This window comes from Megalobrama amblycephala, linkage group LG10, assembly GCF_018812025.1.
Source record: "Megalobrama amblycephala isolate DHTTF-2021 linkage group LG10, ASM1881202v1, whole genome shotgun sequence".
In the NCBI taxonomy this organism is placed as follows: Eukaryota; Metazoa; Chordata; class Actinopteri; order Cypriniformes; family Xenocyprididae; genus Megalobrama; species Megalobrama amblycephala.
The window spans coordinates 13,140,607-13,160,819 of NC_063053.1; the positions used below are offsets into that span (position 1 = coordinate 13,140,607).

The following is a 20,213-nucleotide window of genomic DNA, read 5'->3' on the forward strand; positions in this document are numbered from 1 at the left end:
GAGAATAAAAAATCCTCTCGGATTTCATCAAAAATATCTTAATTTATGTTCCGAAGATAAACACGGGTGTGGAACAACATGAGGGTGAGTAATTGACAGAAATGTAATTTTTGGGTAAACTAACCCTTTAAAGGGTCATGAAACCCCAGAACACATTTTTTGAGCTGTGAACAGATATGTATAGGCTGCACGTCATTGAAAACACTAAAGGTACTTTGCTGTTGTTCACCAGCACAAATGGAAAATATGTTTGCATGAGATCGCATTACAGCGGAGAATTCAAATGTCACAAAAGTGCTGTTCATCACCTCTGCGACACGCAAGCTTTGTGTATGTTTCCCTCAGCACAGCAAGCACGTGAGTGTTGTTTGTATTTTGTCCGCGATGCGGTCAGAACTGAAGTTTGAATACGAACACATCAAAAATACAATTACTCATACAAACAGCGTGCATATGATCGGTTTCAGCGCGGAGTTCCGCAATGAGTTTTACAACACTAGCCACGTGGATCAAAGATTATACAGAATAAAGCATCTGTGTTTAAAGTTTTTATAGACGTATTTCACACATTCTCCTTCACCAAACATGAACCAGCACGGTGTATGCACATGAACAATGAAATGTATGTGCGAACTGGACATAGTGGTGTTTCTGAACGTGATGTCATGATTATTCTGATGGACAAAGGATTTAGAGAATGGACAAAAATTATGTCTTTATTCTTTTTTGTTAAACTACGTGTTGTTTATCATGAGACTGTATGCTCGTAAACGTAATGAAAGCATTATTAGCCCTTTTAAATATTCGTGCACATTTCTCCATTTGTGCTTGTGAGTTTGTTGTCATTTTTCTCTGTGCTCATATATTAATATTCATTATTCTGTATAATGAGTGTGCTGTAGGTCTGTGTTTCATTGGTTGTTCTTTCCCACCCCCACCCCTCTACACTCCCACTTTTCCAGAGCTTTACATGCCCATTTTCACAGTTTTTCCAGCTCAGAGGTGTGAATGACCAGGCTAAAACAGGGGGGTTTCATGACCCTTTATTGTTTCTTCATTAAGTGTTATATATTTTCTAGAGTTTACATTTTATTAAAGTTGTTGCACTTACATGTCATGAATCATGCCTTACAGTACAGTCTATGGCAAAAAAAAAAAAAAAAAAATCATCCTGGTTTTTAATTTTATACCCAGCACTTCTTAGATTTCCTTCTTGGATCTAATTTTTGTTCTAGCCACAAAGGATGGAAGAATGTAATAATTGTGTGATGCCTGCCATATCCAGCTCTGATTGGAAGGTCTTTCTTATATTCTCCATTAGTTGTTCATGGCTCTTTATTTTGTGACAGTCGTGGCCCTCAGGGAAGTAGGCAGAGGAGGCTCCTGATACCGCAATCTGGGACTCTTCAGAGAAATATAAGAAAACACCTTATTCAGTACATGTAAGCATACATTACTACAGTATTCAGGATTTTATTTTAAGAATGTAACCTGTGAACATCACAGATTCCTTTATTTATAAATATCAAATTTAACAAATGTGCAAAACTTACTGATGCATATAGCCAGCCTGTTGCCACCAATGAACTGTGTTGTCCATTTGTATTGTGTGGCAGCACTGCATTCCTCAAACAGCCTTGATCTTATAAAGGTGAAATCATAGCCCTGTTTGCATGGAAAAATATAGAAAAATAAATGTTTTGTTTGTTAGGATAGTGTTTTTTACCCTATATAGGATTGGCCTGAATTCTGGTCTTAAGCTTCTTTTTTTTTTACAATATATTGGGTTGTCCACTAGGAGGAGCTGATGAATCATTGGGTTCTGTCTATTGAAGTCTGTTAAACAAATAACATGTTTACTTCACATGCTTGCAAATACAACTCTTTGGGCCTGTTCTAATACTCACACTTGTAGTCTTTGCACTTGTGTTATAAAAATTCAAGTGAAGTTTTTACATAGCTTCATTTACACATTTTGATTTTCAATACTTTGCACTTTAAAATAAACTTCTAAATGTCTCTCCAGTAATCTGTATGTAGAAGATGGTGCTTCTAATTAAGTGATAAAAAAGCAGTTTTAAACCTTTTGCAAAATGCACAAAGTCATCTCTGCACTAATAAAATATACAATGATTTACAACCAAATTATATGTAAAAAAATATAATTGCCGCTCTGAAGTGGATTTAGTGTCCATTAAAGGATAAAAAAAAGCCTATTGGAATGTATTAGACCTGAAACAGTCTTGTGCAATTACTTCCTGTTGTGTGCACTCTCAAGTGGCCAAGACCGCAAGTGTGATGATTGGGACAGGCCCTAAGACAACTGAGCTACAAATCTATGCATAAATGTGCAAGTCACCTGCACCAGTTTTGGGTGCATTTTACAGAGTCCCCACGGATCTTAAAAAGTCTTAAATTGAGTTTTATCAAACGTAAAGTCATAAAAAATCCTTAAATATCTTAAATGGTATTAGAAAAGTCTTAATTATTTCAAAAGGTCGTAAGGCTCCTTTCCTCAGCAGAGTTAAAGCGGCTCTGTGCCTGCTCAATATTCTGTGTAAAGACATAATGCTGCAAAGCCAGACCAAATTATGCCTGGTTTGACCCAACTCAGCCCCTAGAATCAAAGTGTATAGCTGAAATTGCTGTGTAAAAGCATGTATGCCACCTCTGTGCAGCATTAAAAAGTCTGTGTAAAGACAATACATTTTGGGAGGGAAATGCCCCAAATGCCATCTACTGTCAGAGATTGAATTTGAATTTAGTGTGCCTGCCGTTTTTGTTCAGACAAATGTGAGGATCGACCCATATTTTTTTACACCGCTTACACGCAGTGTTTTAATTGTTAATTGGAGGAACGATAAGAAGCTAATGTGCTACCTAATGTAAAAAAAAAAAAAAAACCTGCAGATTGGGAATGTAGTTAGTATAGTATAGTGGAAAAAATGAAATGTGCCTTGATAGCAGTGAGACTAATGTACAGTATACCGCATTGCACATAGGTTTACAGTAGATCTTATCCGTCACAGATATACACAGCAGGCCTCCATCCTCGGGCACTGCTGGAGCTGAACAGTTTTTTGGCAGTAACTTCTGTAACTCTGCAAAGAAGAGAGGATTTGTTTAGTACGTTTATAGACATAAATATTAGCTGTGTTTAACATGATGTTTCTCAAATATATATTTGAAAGAAATAGTATATATATTACACATCTGGGTGCTGTACTATATTTGCAATTTTAAAACATATTATAAGTGATATACTGCACTGTACTGAAGTTTTGGAAAAATAGCATGCAGTATATGCTGAAATATCGAATAAAATATGCTGAAAGGGTGTGATGAGTAATATGATAATATGTTGTTTGGAACATTTGTTTTTTGAAGGACAGACTGAATTACCTTTTGTTTGTTGATTCTGGATGATATCAGTCAGAATGCGAAGTTCATTAAAAAATTTTGCGTTTTGATATGCTGCCCATGTGTCAGATGCAGCTTCCAAACAATTTTTTAAATCCTACATAAAAATTAGTATAAAAATCTAATCTTAATTTTGATACTAGATGTGTCTGCAATAGTCAACACTGAAAGTACCATTATTACAACAATATGTTGTATGTAAGCAGATACTGTTTACAGTGTTTTAGCTGTAGATAAAGAGACACTATACCTGAATTTTTTTGTCGAATACCTCAAAAGACAATTCAGAGGAAGAGCAGGAAGTATTCTGTCCATGAGCTCTAGTCAAGAGAAATGCTATAGAAGAACCACAAAGACATCTCCAGTAAAAATATTCATAGAGCGATTAGAATCAAATCATTCAAGATTTAGCATGCATACTGTGAAGTAACCGAAATAATTCTTACCAAAGAGCAAGCAAAGCTTCTTCCATGCTCTGATTATTGTTGTAGATTTCATGTTGTTAGTGCTATTGGGAAAAGGCTCTGTGATGTTAAACTTTTATTTGGGGGGAAAATTTATTGCGTCACAGGTTAATGTACGCTAATCTTGTTACCAAATTACAACACGCCTGCCTTGAACAATCAGAATTGATTTTTTTTTTAGTTTCCAGTCAGTTCAGTCAGACAACACATGCTTCCACTACTCAAACAGAACAGACTAACTAATTGCCAAAACAACAGTTAGCCTGGGAACCTTCTTAATTCTGTTGTTTTCAACTTCTGTTTGCTTTGATAATAAGTTGTGTTTTGCACCATGGATTACTGTAGGATATTTACTTGCTTGATAGTCAGAAAAAGTTCTAGATAACAGTGATATCCTAACATATACTTTAGCATCATATCGCATTTGTCACTTACAGTTGCCATAATGTTAACCAGCTGTGGCATTATTTATATCATTCACTTAAGTTGCTTTTACTCAACAGTTTATTGTATAGTATGTCTTCTAGCATTATATATATTTATCTATATATATATAGCGCGCAGCGCGCAATCATCCCTTCCTCTTCACTACTACAGTGTTTTATCCACAGAAAGATGTCAGTAAAACAGTTTGTAAACAATATGTCACATAGTAGGCTATTACATTTACCTCAGAAAAGCAATTCAGTGCCAACAGCTTGTTAGTTCGCTGGAGAAATGAACTGTTTCGCTAAATAAATTCACTATTTTAGCCTTTATATTAGTTATATTTAAAGGTGCCCTCGAATGAAAAATTGAATTTATCTTGGCATAGTTAAATAACAAGAGTTCAGTACATGGAAATGACATACAGTGAGTCTCAAACTCCATTGTTTCCTCCTTCTTAAATCTCATTTGTTTAAAAGACCTCCGAAGAACAGGCGAATCTCAACATAACACCGACTGTTACGTAACAGTTGGGGTGTACGCCCCCAATATTTGCATATGCCAGCCCACGTTTCCAACATTATAAAAGGCATTAGACAAGGGCAACCTGTATTAACGTCTGGGTGTGCACAGCTGAATCATCAGACTAGGTAAGCAAGCAAGAACAATAGCGAAAAATGGCAGATGGAGCAATAATAACTGACATGATCCATGATTACATGATATTTTTAGTGATATTTGTAAATTGTCTTTCTAAATGTTTCATTAGCATGTTGCTAACGTATTGTTAAATGTGGTTAAAGTTACCATCGGTTATTACTGTATTCACGGAGACAAGAGAGCTGTCGCTATTTTCATTTTGAAACACTTGCAGTGTGTATAATGCATAAACACAACTTCATTCTTTATAAATCTCTCCAACAGTGTAGCATTAGCCGTTAGCCACGGAGCACTATCAAACTCATTCAAAATCAGAAGTAAACAATATAACAGTATACAATACTCACATAATCCGACGCATGCATGCCGCATGCATAACGAACACTTTGTAAAGATCCATTTTGAGGGTTATATTAGCTGTGTAAACTTTGTTTATGCACTGTTCAAGGCAAGCGCGAGCTCTGTGGGCGGATAGCACGGGATTTAAAGGGGCCGCAGCATAACATCGGCGCGTTTATAATGATGCACCAAAATAGGCAGTTAAAAAAATTAATTTAAAAAAAATCTATGGGGTATTTTGATCTGAAACTTCACAGACACATTCAGGGGACACCTTAGACTTATATTACATCTTTTAAAAACATAATCTAGGGCACCTTTAACTTAACTTGTTAGTTAATGTAAGGCCTAAATAAATCTGTCATGAAAACAAGTTATGACAGCCATTGTGTAAATGATTAACAGTTTTGTTTTCTCACCCTGCTGTACTGAACCCGTACAGAACCGTGACTTCAAAACCGAGGTACGTACCGAAGGGGTTTACCGTTACACCCCACATATATATATATATTATTAGATATATATAAAATTAGAGAAAATAAGAACAAAAACTAAAAAGACACATTGAACTGATCAGAAGTGACACAAAAGATTTCTATTTCAAATAAATGCTGTTCTTTTTAACTTTATTATCTATCAAAGAATTCTGAAAAAGTTTTTTGACACTGAAGACTGGAGTAATGGCTGCTGAAAATTCAGCTTTGCCATCACAGGGAAAAAAAAACATTTTAAAATATATTAAAATGGAAAATAGTTATTTTAAATTGTAATAATATTTCACAGTATTACTTTTTTACTGTATTTTAGGTCTCTCTGATCTCTTCTGCATTAACCTTTACTGACTGATAGCTCATCTTAAAGGGTTAGTTCACCCAAAAATGAAAATTCTGTCATTAATTACTCACCCTCATGTCGTTCCACACACGTAAGACCTTTGTTCGTCTTCGGAACACAAATTAAGACATTTTTGATGAAATCCGAGAGGTATCTGACTCCTGCATAGACAGCAATTTAACAACCACATTCAAGGTCCAGAAAGGTACTAAAGACATTGTCAAAACAGTCGATGTGACTACAGTGGTTCAACCCTAATTTGATGAAGCAACGAGAATACATTTTGTGCACAAAAACAAAACAAAAATAATGACTTTATTCAACAATATCTTCTCTTCTGTGTCATTCTGGTATGTTGTTTTCGTTCAACCCTTCCAGGTTCTCAGCTCAGTATTGGCCGAAGCTGTAACACGTGAGCAGCACGACGCATGCTTGTGATGCTGAAGCTGGAGACAGCAAATACTGAGCCAGCGTTCTGACGTAGAACCTGGAAGCACTGACGTAATTAATGACAGAATTTTCATTTTTGAGTGAATTAACCCTTTAAAGTTAATCTGTACTGTATTAGTGTGTAAGACTATTGTCAAACAATTCACTAGAGGGAGTACTACTTTTGGGGCTAATGAATATTCACTCTGCAAGAATACCTAGACATTAAATCATGCCTCAAAGGACTGCTCGCTCAAACAAATTAAATCATAATAATTACCTTCTCCTCTAATTGCTTGTTTGTTTAATTTAAGGATTAATTACTGCCATACACAGAGATGACATAGGCTTTAACTAAACTCATTTCACTTGATTGTAGAGTCTTTAGTTCATTGTGTCTTAGGGGGAGAATACTGTTTTAATAAGAGCTCTCCTGTTGTGGCTTAAGAGGTTTGAAAGGGATGATTGTACGCCTGTGATGTCCTAACCTATTCTTTAAGTATCTCCACATAAAAGCGGCTTAAACCCAGCTTTACATTATTAAATGTTTAATGTCCTGCCACTGGTCTGCTAGCCAAAAAGAGTGGCTTTTTTCTGTCTTGTGCAGCATACGCACATCTCGTTAATCAAACATTTGTTGAGTACTTAATGCTACTTATTGCAATGTCGTTCTTTTTCAGCCAAATAATTGGGGTTATGTTCATTTTGCATTTCAGTAATGACTTTCAAACTAAAGGATTTATGCCTAGCAATATAAGAGAAAATTAAAACGTAGCTGTTCAAACTTGAGAACTTTTCATTTTTCTGATTTTAATTACTGAGCATAAATCATAGTTCTTTATTTATTTTCAGTCTGAGGCAATTAACTGCGTGAGCCTGGCAGAGGGACAAATGTGAATGCTTTTCATCTGTTGTGTTAGGACAACCGCTGCCTAAACCGTTTTATACACAAATTAGCAGATAATGTTTCTGAAACAATGTGTACATCAGTGTTCTTGTGTGGTTTTGTTGGACTCTCATTTCAGTGACATCTTTAAATTAAATGGAAGATGGTAATATAAAGAAATCACTGTGAGAAAGACAAGGAGAGACTTGAGGTGTTGGTTGTGCTTAGGCGCTTTGTGAATCATACAACATGCATCTGAATTTGGAGCCTGGGACCTCCGCCAACACACTGTCTCACTGTACTCAGTAATATCTCAGAGAGATTGTTGATGATAATGGGTGTCTAAGGGGCATTTACAGATTAATATTTAAAAAGGTTTTTTTTTTTTTTTTTTTAATGCAATCTTAAAAAGGTTCTTTCTTCTTGTAATGTGGTTGAAGGATTCCATCAGCCCCCCAAAGTCTAGCTTGAAGACAGACAGGATAAGTGAAAATATATTGTTTTGTAATACAAATGGGCTCTTCTGGTTACCTAAAAAAAAAAAAAAAAAAGAAAAAAAGAAAAAAAAAAAAGGAAAAGTAGTGGAAAGTAGACACTTGTCACATATACAAAGGGAAACACTTTTTTCCCCCCTCATATCTGTTTTTGGAGTTTTGCACTAGTAAACAATTAATTTAATATTTTCTACCAAACAGACCTTGGAAGCTTTGAAATTGCACGTGTAGGCCAACATCTATTTTAATATGCTCCATATGACATTCTAGCCTTGAGTTATAGTTTTAATTTAACTTTACACGGCTGTAAATAGGACTATTTGAATAAACCATAACAACTCATAAAAGTGCCTGGATGGAGCGAGATCCCTATTAGATTCTTTCTCCTCTTTTTTTCATAAGCACTTGATTTATCTATTGTGATAGAGCATTAAATAAAGATACTGCTCTGATTTAATAATAATAATTATTATTATTCTATTTTGTGAATCTATTTTGTTTTTGCCATGAAATAAAAAATAAGGGTAATTGGGATGATTTATGTCACAATTCTGACTTTTTTGCATCTCACAATTCTGACTTTTTTTTCTTTGTATCTTTCTTTATATCTTGCAATTTTGCACTTTATAACTCGCAATTGCAAGTTTATATCTCACAGTTTTGAGAAAAAATAATAATAAGAATGCAGTATATAAACTTGTAATTCTGAGAAAAACATCAGAATTGTGAGATGTAAACTCACAATTAAACACGCTAATTAAAAGGTTTTTATTTTAAAAACTGATCCATAAACTTTGAGAAGTTAACCTTTACAATACTTTTAGTGTTTTTCGTACTTTTAATTGCTTAGCTGTAGTTAGCTAGTTAGCTACCCTAAATGTTAAATGTTGCATTATTTGACACATTTTTAAATAATTAATATCAGTGTAAAGGCTTGTTCACCCCAAGAACATTAAATATAAATATAACTATAACGATAACTAAATTAGTGTCCACATTATTCTGTTTATTCTAAGCACGTGCTGCAGTCTGCTGCTTTAAATGGTTGAACTCTTTAAAGCAGGGTGAATTCTGATTGGCTTTTAGTGTTTTATCATTCATCAGCTGAAAAAAAAAAAAAAAATCTGAAAATGATTTCAGCGATATTGTTTCTCTGTGTCATTATTGTTATAGTTGTGGTGTGAACTCATGCTATTCTTTTATATTTAGAAGGATTTTTAGAACTATATATTTAACGTTATTGTTATAGTTATCATCCTTGGTGTGAATGGGCCTTAAATCATCAAACCATCATTGCTGAAGTGTCCACTCTCACCTTGCTGTGATCGATGTAGGTTTGTGTGGCACCAGAGTGACACTTTCCCAATCGACAAGCTATTGATCTTTCTTCATTCTAATATTTAATGATAATGCTTTTGATTGATTCATCCCTTCATGGCTTGCGTTGGTTTAATAGAAGCCTTTTATTGGAAATCCTACTGAAATTGAAGCTTTTACGTATTTTAGTATCTACTCAACTAATTGTGGTGTTCAACATGTATAAAAATTGACAGGGTATATTTGGCATGTGAGATTAAGGTAGAAAGTGACATTCAGAAGGGTTCAATCATTATATACTTAGATTGAATGGGGAATGTTAAATGGATGGTAAGAGTTAACTCAAGTGTAACTTTAACAGAGGGTTCACACAGGGCATTGAAGCTGAAAGATAGGTTGGCAGCAAGAAGACATACGGCTTTGGAGTAACGCAGACGTAAAGAGAGAATGTGCACGTCTTTTTGCGTTTTCTGTAATTGAAGATACAAAACAATGGGAGCTGACATGATAATGTATTGAATGTTTCATGTTCACGTATGTAGAGAAAAGTAGAGACGAAAGTAGACACTTAAAAGGTAGTATAAGGAAGGAGGATATGCTTAACAGCACGCCTTAAGCAGTATGCTCAACGGAGAAATTTGTGTAGCTGGGAATTTGGTATGGACCAAGCGTTGGCCAATCATTGTTATAGAGGGTCCCAGGCAGTAATCTATCCAATATGCACCCACAGCTGGAAACCTTCTCTGATGTATGCTTGGATAGAGGAGCTCAAGGGCAAATTCTGATGCAAGGCCTCCACAAGGGCCATAGTATTTATAGACTTGGCATAAAAAAGAAGTAGTGAGGGTTTGTGATACCTCAACACAGACTAGCTTACTCAAGGGAAGGGATCAAGAAAGTGAGAGTTTTCTTTCTTTTCCCTCTTCTCTTTTCAGTCAAAGAGTAACTGCATATTTTCAGACCTTGAGCTTTGTCTTTACACATTTGAAATTAAATAGGAAATGTAACAATATATTCTCAATTTTCTGCACATTGAAGCATTTGAATGTTTAGAACAATAAATGCTAAACTTTGATTAAAAAAAAAAAAAAAAAATACTTAAACTTTTTCTTCTTTCCAAACACCACAGGATAGCTTTGCAGCAAGGTTTAGTAAAATATGGAAACTTTGAGTTTACCAAATGGCGTACTTAATGGTTCACTTAATGTTAGCGCTAGCAGTGAGTTCATTGGCCTTTGCAGCAGAGGTCATAAATATGACAAAATAGCATGTATGCTGTCATTCATTCATTATTGTTGTAATCAGCTTTTTTTTTTTTTTTACTGTTCCAGGTAAGACCGTTCCAATCACCTTTGGGATTAACTTATGAGTCAAATCCACCCTTGGGCTTTCTAAGCATCTAGCATTTTCTGCTCTATGAGTGGTGCAAAGCAGTGAAGAACCAGGTAAACGGTTATGTCACAGCTGCTTTGGCTCAAAGTTGCAAACATGAAGGAAAAGAAAAAAAAAAAAACCCTGCTGGCATTTCAACACCAGAACACCTTAGCCAATGCTTGGTTAAGCATCCTCCTCCAGTGCTTTCCTAATTCTAAATGTCGCTAGTGTCCTGGATGCTTTTTACACCCTTTTCATAAGAAATGCCATTTCTTTGGGTTATGGCTTCATTCACATTTCATTCATATATATATTTCATTCATATATAATTATTATGGGAGATATTCATAGACTATAGTTCATTCAATCTCTGGATTGACTTTTTAATCAAAACGCACAACTAGATCATAGACTTAGACCAGTAAATTTTTAAAGGCAAGAATTTGTTAAATGTAAATGTGGCTTGAGTGGCTTTAATGCATGCACTTTGTAGCACATGTCATCCTCATCCCAAACATAGCATCATCCATATAGTGCAGCGAGTGTGCGTGACATCTGCAAACCTACAGTGCTCAAAGAGCTGTGAAGCACACTTAGTGACCCAGTTCAATCAACCCAAAGACTACATTTTCATCTAGTTACCTAGTCATTTTTTCCCTAAAGCTTTTATGCCCTCTGACATTATTTATGTGAAGTGAAAAAGCTGTTTTTTTTTTTTTCTCTCCAGTAGTGCAGGCAAGTTGAACGAACACTATTATTTTGAAGTCAGAGTAATTAATTGTATAACAATGCTTTTTTTTTTTTTTTTTCATGAAGGATGCTAGTTGTACTTTGTCTCATTCTCTGAATTAGGGATGAGCAAAACAACATAAATCACTAGCCTCTAAAACCTGAGCTGCAAAGAATGCCATATGTCTGATCACTCTGGAACGCTGATTGGCTGATGGCACCACAAGAACGTGCACAAGCCTTTCAGACAGGGAAAAAAAATAGACTATTTAACACTGAAAAACACAGAAAGTTAACAAACAAATGAAGGACAAGCAGAATATATCCAACCTTCAATAAGGTATTATAGATATTCAACAAATAAACATACTTAAAATTATAGCTCACCCAAACATTTTAATTCTGTCATCATTTACTTGCTCTCATGTAATTTCAAACCTTTACACATTTCTCTCCTGTGTAAAACACAAAAGAAGGTATTTTGAAACAGCACACTGACTTCCATTGCATGGACAAAGAAAAAAAATCTCAAACACTCAAAGTCATACAGTTTTGGAATATTTGACATGAGGGTGAGTAAATGTTGACAATTTTCATTTTTTTGGGTGAACTATCCCTTTAATATGCACAAACTATCTTAGAGACCTTTAGATTGTATATAATAATGGGAACATTGCTCACAGCAGGTGATTTGAAGTCTCTTGCTGCTAATTTGATTGGATTTGTTTGTTTAGCACCATATTTTCTGTTCCGGACATGCCCTTTGCCATTATCATTGTGGGGAATTGCTTTTGTGTTCTTATTAGAAGCACAGCAGGCCTCAGTTGAGATCCACCTCCATCGGTTGCATCTGTCAGTCTGGTGTACTGGGGATGACTGTTACAGTAAATGGCTTATGTGAAATCTAGACAGGCATGAGGTCAACTTTTTATTTTGTTAACCAAGGGTAGGCTTTTAACTTCATCTGTACTATGATACAGGGACGAGCATGTGGTGCATTTCTTAGAATGTGTGTGCTCAAGTATACCATGTGAATGTTGTGGTTCATAGAACAAAACTATGCAGAAATACAGCTTCTTCTGAACCATTCTGAACCCATTAGACTGCAGCAGGGTACATCTGGCTTGTGGTAAGAAATCTTGCCTAATGGAGGAATCTAGGTTTCCTAGAATTAGTGGGGGGACACAGTTTCCCATACTACAGTTTTATAGCGACTGCACTTTATACTGAAAGTTTAATGTAACATTTTTACCTTCTAAAAGAGAATCTCTCCGCTGTGAAGTTTCCTTTGGATGTGATTTGAATGTGATCACATTCGTTGGCTTGTGGCACGCTTCACTATTTTCTTTAATTGGATTCTTCATTAGAGCGCAGAGAGGAAATGCAAGGATGATGGGACATTTGACAGCTGTGAGATGTGCATTGTCCCAAACATCATTGTAAGCCTAACTCGTGTATTATAGCTGTCACAAATCTTTAAGAAACATGTCTTTTCATAACGTGCCGCTTACCGACGTTTTTGCAAAATTCCAAATATGTATATGTACAATTCACTGCAGTTTCTAGCTGAAACGAACCCTATTGTAGAAGCAGTAAAATGGCAACAACTTTGTTTTTTCCTTTTCACACAGATCATGACAACGGGGCATATTATTTATTAATAAAGACACATTTTTTACGCTGTTCCTTGCACAATACTATATTATGACCTCAAATCACTTTTACTATAGTGCATAATTTGTAAACTAATACATTTTGACACTGGCATCACATAACCAGCTCCATATGCACAGCTTTTCTAATGTAGTAAACTTGCTCTGTAGCTCACCTGATTGAGCATTGCACATGCGATATGGAGCATTCGGGCACAAGTTGCATGAAACACAAGTCGGAATAAAAGAGCTCAAAGACTAGAAGCAAGCTAAAATGGCATGATTGCTTCAGAAAATGCATTTTTATTTTGCGTTTTTATCTCATATACAGTACATTATTTTCAAACACGATAGAACTACATTTTTAGCGCTACCTCACCAAACATTATGTATTGTACAACAACCAACATAATAAAATGTTGACATGTTTACATTCATCTGTTTCGGATAAAACTGAACTCCATTTAGGTGCCTCTCACTGGACATTTCACTAGGGAAGTATCGCAAAACATGCAAGAAACAACTTAGTATCTTTTCGCAGACATGTTTTTTTCAATGACCTTGGGTTGTCTTTTTGTGACATATTTAGTCTTAGGGTGACGATATACCGGTAGAAATTTGTCAACTAGTAGAAATTTTGGACTATCGACTTTATCGCGGTTACGTTGTGAAAGACAACTCATTTTGGTATATGCGCACACTGTCTGAGAGACATTTCTGTCATAAGTGAATGTAAACAGTTCGGTCGTATCTGTGCCATTAATGTTAATCAAACAATCTCTCATTGCTCTTGACTGAATTACTTTTGTAAATTTGTTTAGGCCTACTTTATACAATTTATGTAGTATTTCTGTTCTAGTGCTTGACATTTTTCAGGTAATCTATTTAATTTGTCTTTGTTCTATTGTAGTTTTTTTGTCCTTTTGTTTGTAATTAGTTTCTTTGTTCCTATTTTATCACTGACTGTTGTCTTCATTTATTTATTTATTTATTTTTTTACTCATGTTAGTTAGGCTGTAGTATTTGTGTGATATTGAAATTGGTGATTTATGAGAAGTAATAATTTTTATGTGCTTGTCACAAACTTAAAGAACAAACATTTCGAGACTGTCCTCCAAAAAAAAAAAAAAACGACCCTATAGGTCGTTTTTCAAGCACCTTTTTACGACCTATATTTACGTTTTAAAGTCATGCGCCCTCTAGTTGGCGTAAAAATAATGACGTGTCGTGTTACGTCTGTCATCCTGAAATGATGTATGACTGTCGTTACCAATCAAAATGCGTGTTCATTTAAATGCAATGTGTGAACTTTTTACACCATTTCTCCTATTTCCATTTAGCAAAACTCATTTTTTTATTAACGACTACACCCACCCTAAACCTAACCTTAATGATTTATAGTGCATATACTATTTATGAGCACAAGCGTTCCCTGGGATGGAACCCACGATCGCATGATCACATGATTGCATATTGTTATTGCAATGCTCTGCCAACTGAGCTATGCGAAACCTGAAATATGACGCAGATAAAAGGGAACAATGCATTAAAATTAAAGTGTCCTGTTGTCGATAGGGGTGCAACTTTAGCAAACGCTCCTATGGGTCGTATTTCATCAATTGAAATAAAAGTGTTCTATTGTCGATAGGGGCGCAACTTTAGTAAACGTTCCTATGGGTCATATTTCAGGGAAGTGACAAATGACCTATATGGTTGTATTGGTTGGAGAACATGGTGAAAATTTCACATTGTCCAATAACCTTCAAAGGGCATAATTACCAATATATGTAATTGTTGTTATATAAAAAGAAATTTACAAACAATACAACAAATACTACAGAGATACAAATTAAATATTTTTCAGATACAGTAGGTTTATTTACCTTGTATACATTTATTTAACATCTTTTGTTGTTTTAGTAACATTAGTGACAAATATAGGCTATGGTCCCTTTAAGACCAAATCCTTGGATAGTGACACATTTCCTGTTTTCATCCAAATGTACTCCACACGATGGACATTTTGACAACTGTGTGCATTTGACCATTCAGGCGCGAGGAGAACTGATCGCGCGCTGTCTGAGAGAACTGGGATCGCGCGCACGAGAGAGTGAGAGAGTGCTTCTGGTCTGTGTCATTCAGCGCGATTCCGCCTATCCCGCCTTCACTAATCGATTACGAATTGTGATTGAAAGCATGCAGTTCGCAATGTGTGGGTTGCCATCATTAATTTTGAAGTATTTCCACACCCCTGAGGCTGACATTGTGTCTCTGTGCACAGAAAATTCTGTCAGTTATGTCATGCGAGGTATCGGTCTTTGGTATCGGGGGTATTTTTACGAGTACAAGTACACAAGCTTGGTATCGGGCCCGATACCGATACTGGTATACAATATACCGATACTGGTATCCCTAAAAATTACTCATGTCCTGATTTAAAATTTTGGTCATATCGCTCATCCCTATTCAGTCTTGTACTTTAGTAGTACAAGAAGTAGTAGTACTTTAGTAGTAGTCATTTGAACATTTGAGCTCAAAAGAGTGGGAAAAAAACTAAGTCTTTCTAGTGTTTTGCCCTCTAACCCTTTTTCGCTTTACCATCTTTACCCATGTTAAATTAAGGTATCCATCAGGAACATATGGACAGGATGAGCACAGATGGCATTACAATGCCTAACTTCTCTCTGCCCGCAGGCCCAGGTGAGCCTCACACTTCATCTCAGCCCCAGATGCGAGTGGTTCCTTGGGAATTCCTCCTGTTTAAGATAAATTGGAGTTTTCTTATCACAGAAAGACTTATTCCCATATTCAATATGAAATAGTTTCCAAATTTCCCAGTACTGCATTGCATATCGCATAGAATTTCCAGTATTTATTTACCGAACACAGCTCTTATCGTTGTGTGTTTATGCATGCGAGTTGCTCATGCTTACACAATGTGCACATCATGTTCAGGGTCAGAGAGATAAGGATGAAAACAGACAAGAGATGGCATACTGTCTGGGAACAGAGAATACTTCCCATGAATGGAGAAGTATAGTGGTTTTAGACCCAGCAGGTGTCTGTGAATGTAACACTCTAATGATAATCTGAGATAAAAACAGCTTTCCTCACAGAGTACCTCTTAGTATAAAGTATAGGGTCATTTAAAGTACTTTTCTTTGATATTGGAAATTGTATATCATTATGGAGGTAATTAACTCTTGTAAGTGTGATCATTATGCTTTTAAACACAATTGCATATATAAAATGTGACTCTGTTGGTGATTGAGTATGTAAGTGCAGTGAAAATACCAGAGGGCGATAAGCTTACTTGCAGATATCCGATTTTGACCGCAAAAATAGTCTGCTTGATATTTTTAGCCGTTCAAATGGAATTGAAATATAAGCTGGTGGCAGTGTGGTTATTAAAGGGATAGTTTGACCAAAAAATGAAGACTCTGTCTTCATTTACTCGCCCTCATTTTGTTCTAAACCTATATGAATTTCTTTCTCCAGTGGGAACACAAAACAGAGGTTACCTGTTACAGATGCATTCAGAAATGTCAGCTGCTAAACTGACTAGAAATTGTGACTGCCTTTTCCAAGTCTTTATGAGAACAAATGAATTAAGTAGTAACTGTGCAGTGTTTTTGTCTGTAAATATTAGGGTCAGTGGTTCAAAGCTTTTGTAGAGCACCAATTGTGACGATACACTGGGGCTCTAATTAAAACTAAAGGTTTCTCTTTTACACAATGCATAGCAATTCTGCCCTTGAGCATCAAACAGTCGTGCAAATTGTTCCAGGGTTGCTACAATACAGCGTTTTGTTCTCTCTATAATGTATAGAGAGTAATAGAGCTGATGTAAGCTGCGCACATTTATTTCAGTATTGACATTTTCTTTTCAATAAATCTGACTGAATTCAGACAGTTGTTTAGTTTTTTAGCTACAGTCTGGAGGGCCCTAAAACAAAATGGCAAAATGCACATTTAAATACATGTTTTTAATGTTCAATGTCAAGGTTATGGTTCATCTTGTTGTATTGAGCAATTTATGTCTATTCCTGTTCAGCCGGCATTCTAACCGAAAGGAATGCTGGAGAGTCTGATCTTGTATCTTTGGATACTAGAACTGCCATTCATCAAGCTGCCACTTCAAAACTCTTCAATACCAGTCACCTTCAATCCCAGCACTCCATTCCTCTTTTAGCTATTTAAATGAAACTGTAATTACTGAAAAATTGTAGGCTTTCACCATTGCTTTGATGTACGCTACTGTACAACAGCATTTCTGAAGCCTGCTCAGGTTTAATGAATTGGCTTAAGGTATAAATATTTATTGATCATCTCAACATCAGCTGCATCCACTTCAGTTTCAGTTTTGAAAAAGAGAAATCTTTTTTTTTTTTTTTTAATTTAGAAATGATCATTTTAACTCATTTTAATCATTTTAAAGAACTTTGAACAAGGTTTAATGACATGAAAATGTCAAGAGGTGTAAGCTTCAAGTAAAAAGTATTGAAATTTTCTCTGAAATTAGTTAGTGTGAATAATAATTATAATAATCTTATCTATCAAGAATATTCTTTTATGCAAAATAATTGGTATATATTTATGGATATCTCAATTTACTTAATCTGACATGAAAAATGTGCTTTTTCATTCAAAGGACAAATATTTATTTTATTTATATTACTGACATGGAAACAAAATTATAAGGGTCTAAAGGGGTCCTCTGTGTTTTATTGTTTATTTAAATTTTGAGTCACATTGCAATAATTTGGCTTACTGTATGTTGGTTATGCCATATTGACTTTATATTAAATAATGCCATATTAACATTATATTAAATAATATCATAGTTCATCATAGAAGATGTGTATTTAAGATTTTTGTATTAATTGTATTAATGTATCTTTGAATACATTAAATCTCACATTAGAGAGCAAGAACATCACTGCTTTGATTACTTCTAGTTAAAATCACCTGGAAGTTGTGTTGCAAATTGATGATTGATTGATGGCTTTAATCCTAATTTGCACAATTCACATGTATATCTGTGTAGAGCATCAACATGCTAAGGAAAATCTCAGTAATTGATCAGTGGCATGAATACACAGCTCACAGTACACAGTAATTTACTATACCAAAAGAAGTTGGGATACCTGTAAAAAAAAAGAAAAAGAAACCTAGAAAGTTTGTTTGCCTTCTTGCATCTGCTATCTGTCTTTCTGTTTGTGATTTTTAAAGCTTCAAATCACTGTAATAAATAAATCAACGGGCTGAAAACCATTACTTAGAATTATAGGCAACCCACTATCTCTGAGAATAAGCTGACACAATCATGAAAGCAGCCTTCATTATAGTCTATTGACTAAACCGCCAAGGAGTTAAGATGGCGAAAAGCTCACTAGACAAACCCGTAGAATAAACACTGCACTGAAAGAGGAAGACAGAGGAAAAGAAAGTTGTGATTTAAAGCGAAATATATCCTCAGCTAATAGGATTAGAGCAACAACAGGATGTTATTAAAAACTGGACACTGGAAGAGACATTGAGAGAAAGGTTGAACTGATGCGATTTCACTGTTCTTTTCAAAAGTATACTGCAAGGTTTTTCTTAAGTAGTTTTTCAAGAGCTGAATTTTGTAACTTCAAGGTTTGCAGGTGTAATGAAATAACTGACACGTGCTACACTTCTCAGACTGTCCTCTGGGTGGCAGTGTGGTACAGCACTTCACGCCAGGCTTCGTCCATGTGGCTCTGGCATCTGTGATCCTGGCATTACCGCCTTCCCTAAATACACATATTTTTCCTGTTTCTCCGCCACATCACAAATGTGAAATAAATTAATCATTGAAATGCATTGTAAAACCTATGATTGGGCAAAATGGCTCATCAACACAATGTTATTGTAGTCCTCATTTGTTATTTCCTCCAGTACAACACTCTCTGAAGCGACGATCCAAGAATCCTCTCTCGAGTCCAGAATCTCTCCCACCTTCCTCGGCCATAATACAATGCAGTGTCTGTAGTCCGAACGAGCCTTTTGGACAAAGCAAGGGCCAGGAGCTGCCAAAGACACACAATTTCTCTCTCTTTTTCTCTCAGTGTCTTTCTCACTTCCTCTCTCCATCCATTTCTCCCTCTCACACACTCACTTATTCACCCACACACATGTAAAGCAGGTCATTAGTATGCTTGTTGGTCACCTCTCTTCATCAGAAGTGTAACCAAGCTTTATTGAAAAACAAGCCAATCAGCAAGGATGTTGTCATTTGGAATTAGATATTTTTGGACATGACTTTCAGCTCACATTCTCATTTTCCTGCATAATATATCTCGTAGACACATACTTGATCAAGTCCCTATTTATGTGAATGGTAGAAAGAAGAAGCTGAATGTAAGTACAAGGCCTGCGTAACAAAATGTGTCATATCTGACAGCGAATCATAAACTTTGCTGTCTGATTAATGGTGCTCGCTAAGGCAGGCATCACTGCTACTGTTGCTCATATTTGTAATTAATAATTGTAACTAATCTCAAAGTTTCAGTTGCGAAGGCATTCAATGGAAGGAAATCTGACAGCATTCTGTAATCAAAAAGGTCTTCATTTGTGTTCTGAAGATGAACGAAAGTCTTATAGGTTTGGAACAACATGAGGGTGAGTAATTTATGACAATTTTCATTTTGGGGTGAACTAACCCTTTAAACTTCAGTCCTTAATGCTTCATGCACCATTTGCATTACAGTCACAATGCTGTCTTAAATTTTTTGACATGAGCCAGTAAGCAACAACCAGAGCACATTAAAAGTACGGTCACATTTGACGTTCAAAATAGTTTTGCTGTTGAAATAGTTTTCAATAGGTATCCACGCGATCTGGAATTTTGCTTGAGGGGGAAATACTTCCCTACGCAGATTTTGCATTGGGTTCATGTTAGTCATGCAAATTTGCAGTGTTAACCAACAGAAAGCTGCTTGGTTTGAAAGTGACTTCTGTGTGAGCTGTGCTTTACACGTCGCTACACTATTAACAATGGAATTTCTCTGTCTATAAAATTTTACAGACATTTCACTATTGTGACCACACCTTAAAGGGTTAGTTCACCCAAAAATTAAAATTCTGTCATTTATTACTCACCCTCATGCCGTTCCACACCCGTAAGACCTTCGTTAATCTTCGGAACGCAAATTAAGATATTTTT

The 20,213-nt window shown here is 35.6% G+C and overlaps 2 protein-coding genes across 4 annotated transcripts in view; one reads left to right on the plus strand and one right to left on the minus strand.

Annotated features, from left to right (window-relative positions):
• Positions 1 to 20,213, plus strand: part of ccdc172 (coiled-coil domain containing 172) — a 147,209-nt gene that overhangs the window by 21,882 nt on the left and 105,114 nt on the right. The gene's annotated exons all lie outside the window — the stretch shown is intronic.
• Positions 1,028 to 3,989, minus strand: si:ch1073-126c3.2 (uncharacterized protein LOC555816 homolog). Of its 2 annotated transcripts, none has more exons than XM_048204649.1 (6): positions 3,867 to 3,989; positions 3,671 to 3,756; positions 3,403 to 3,418; positions 2,989 to 3,101; positions 1,554 to 1,665; positions 1,028 to 1,404 (listed from the first exon to the last, which is right to left on the minus strand). In XM_048204649.1, the coding sequence occupies exons 1-6, from the start codon at positions 3,916 to 3,918 to the stop codon at positions 1,232 to 1,234; spliced, it is 552 nt and encodes a 183-aa protein (XP_048060606.1). In that variant the 5' UTR covers positions 3,919 to 3,989; the 3' UTR covers positions 1,028 to 1,231. The 2 variants fall into 2 exon arrangements, with proteins under 2 accessions (XP_048060606.1, XP_048060605.1); XM_048204648.1 differs by having other exon boundaries at positions 3,403 to 3,517; positions 3,867 to 3,988.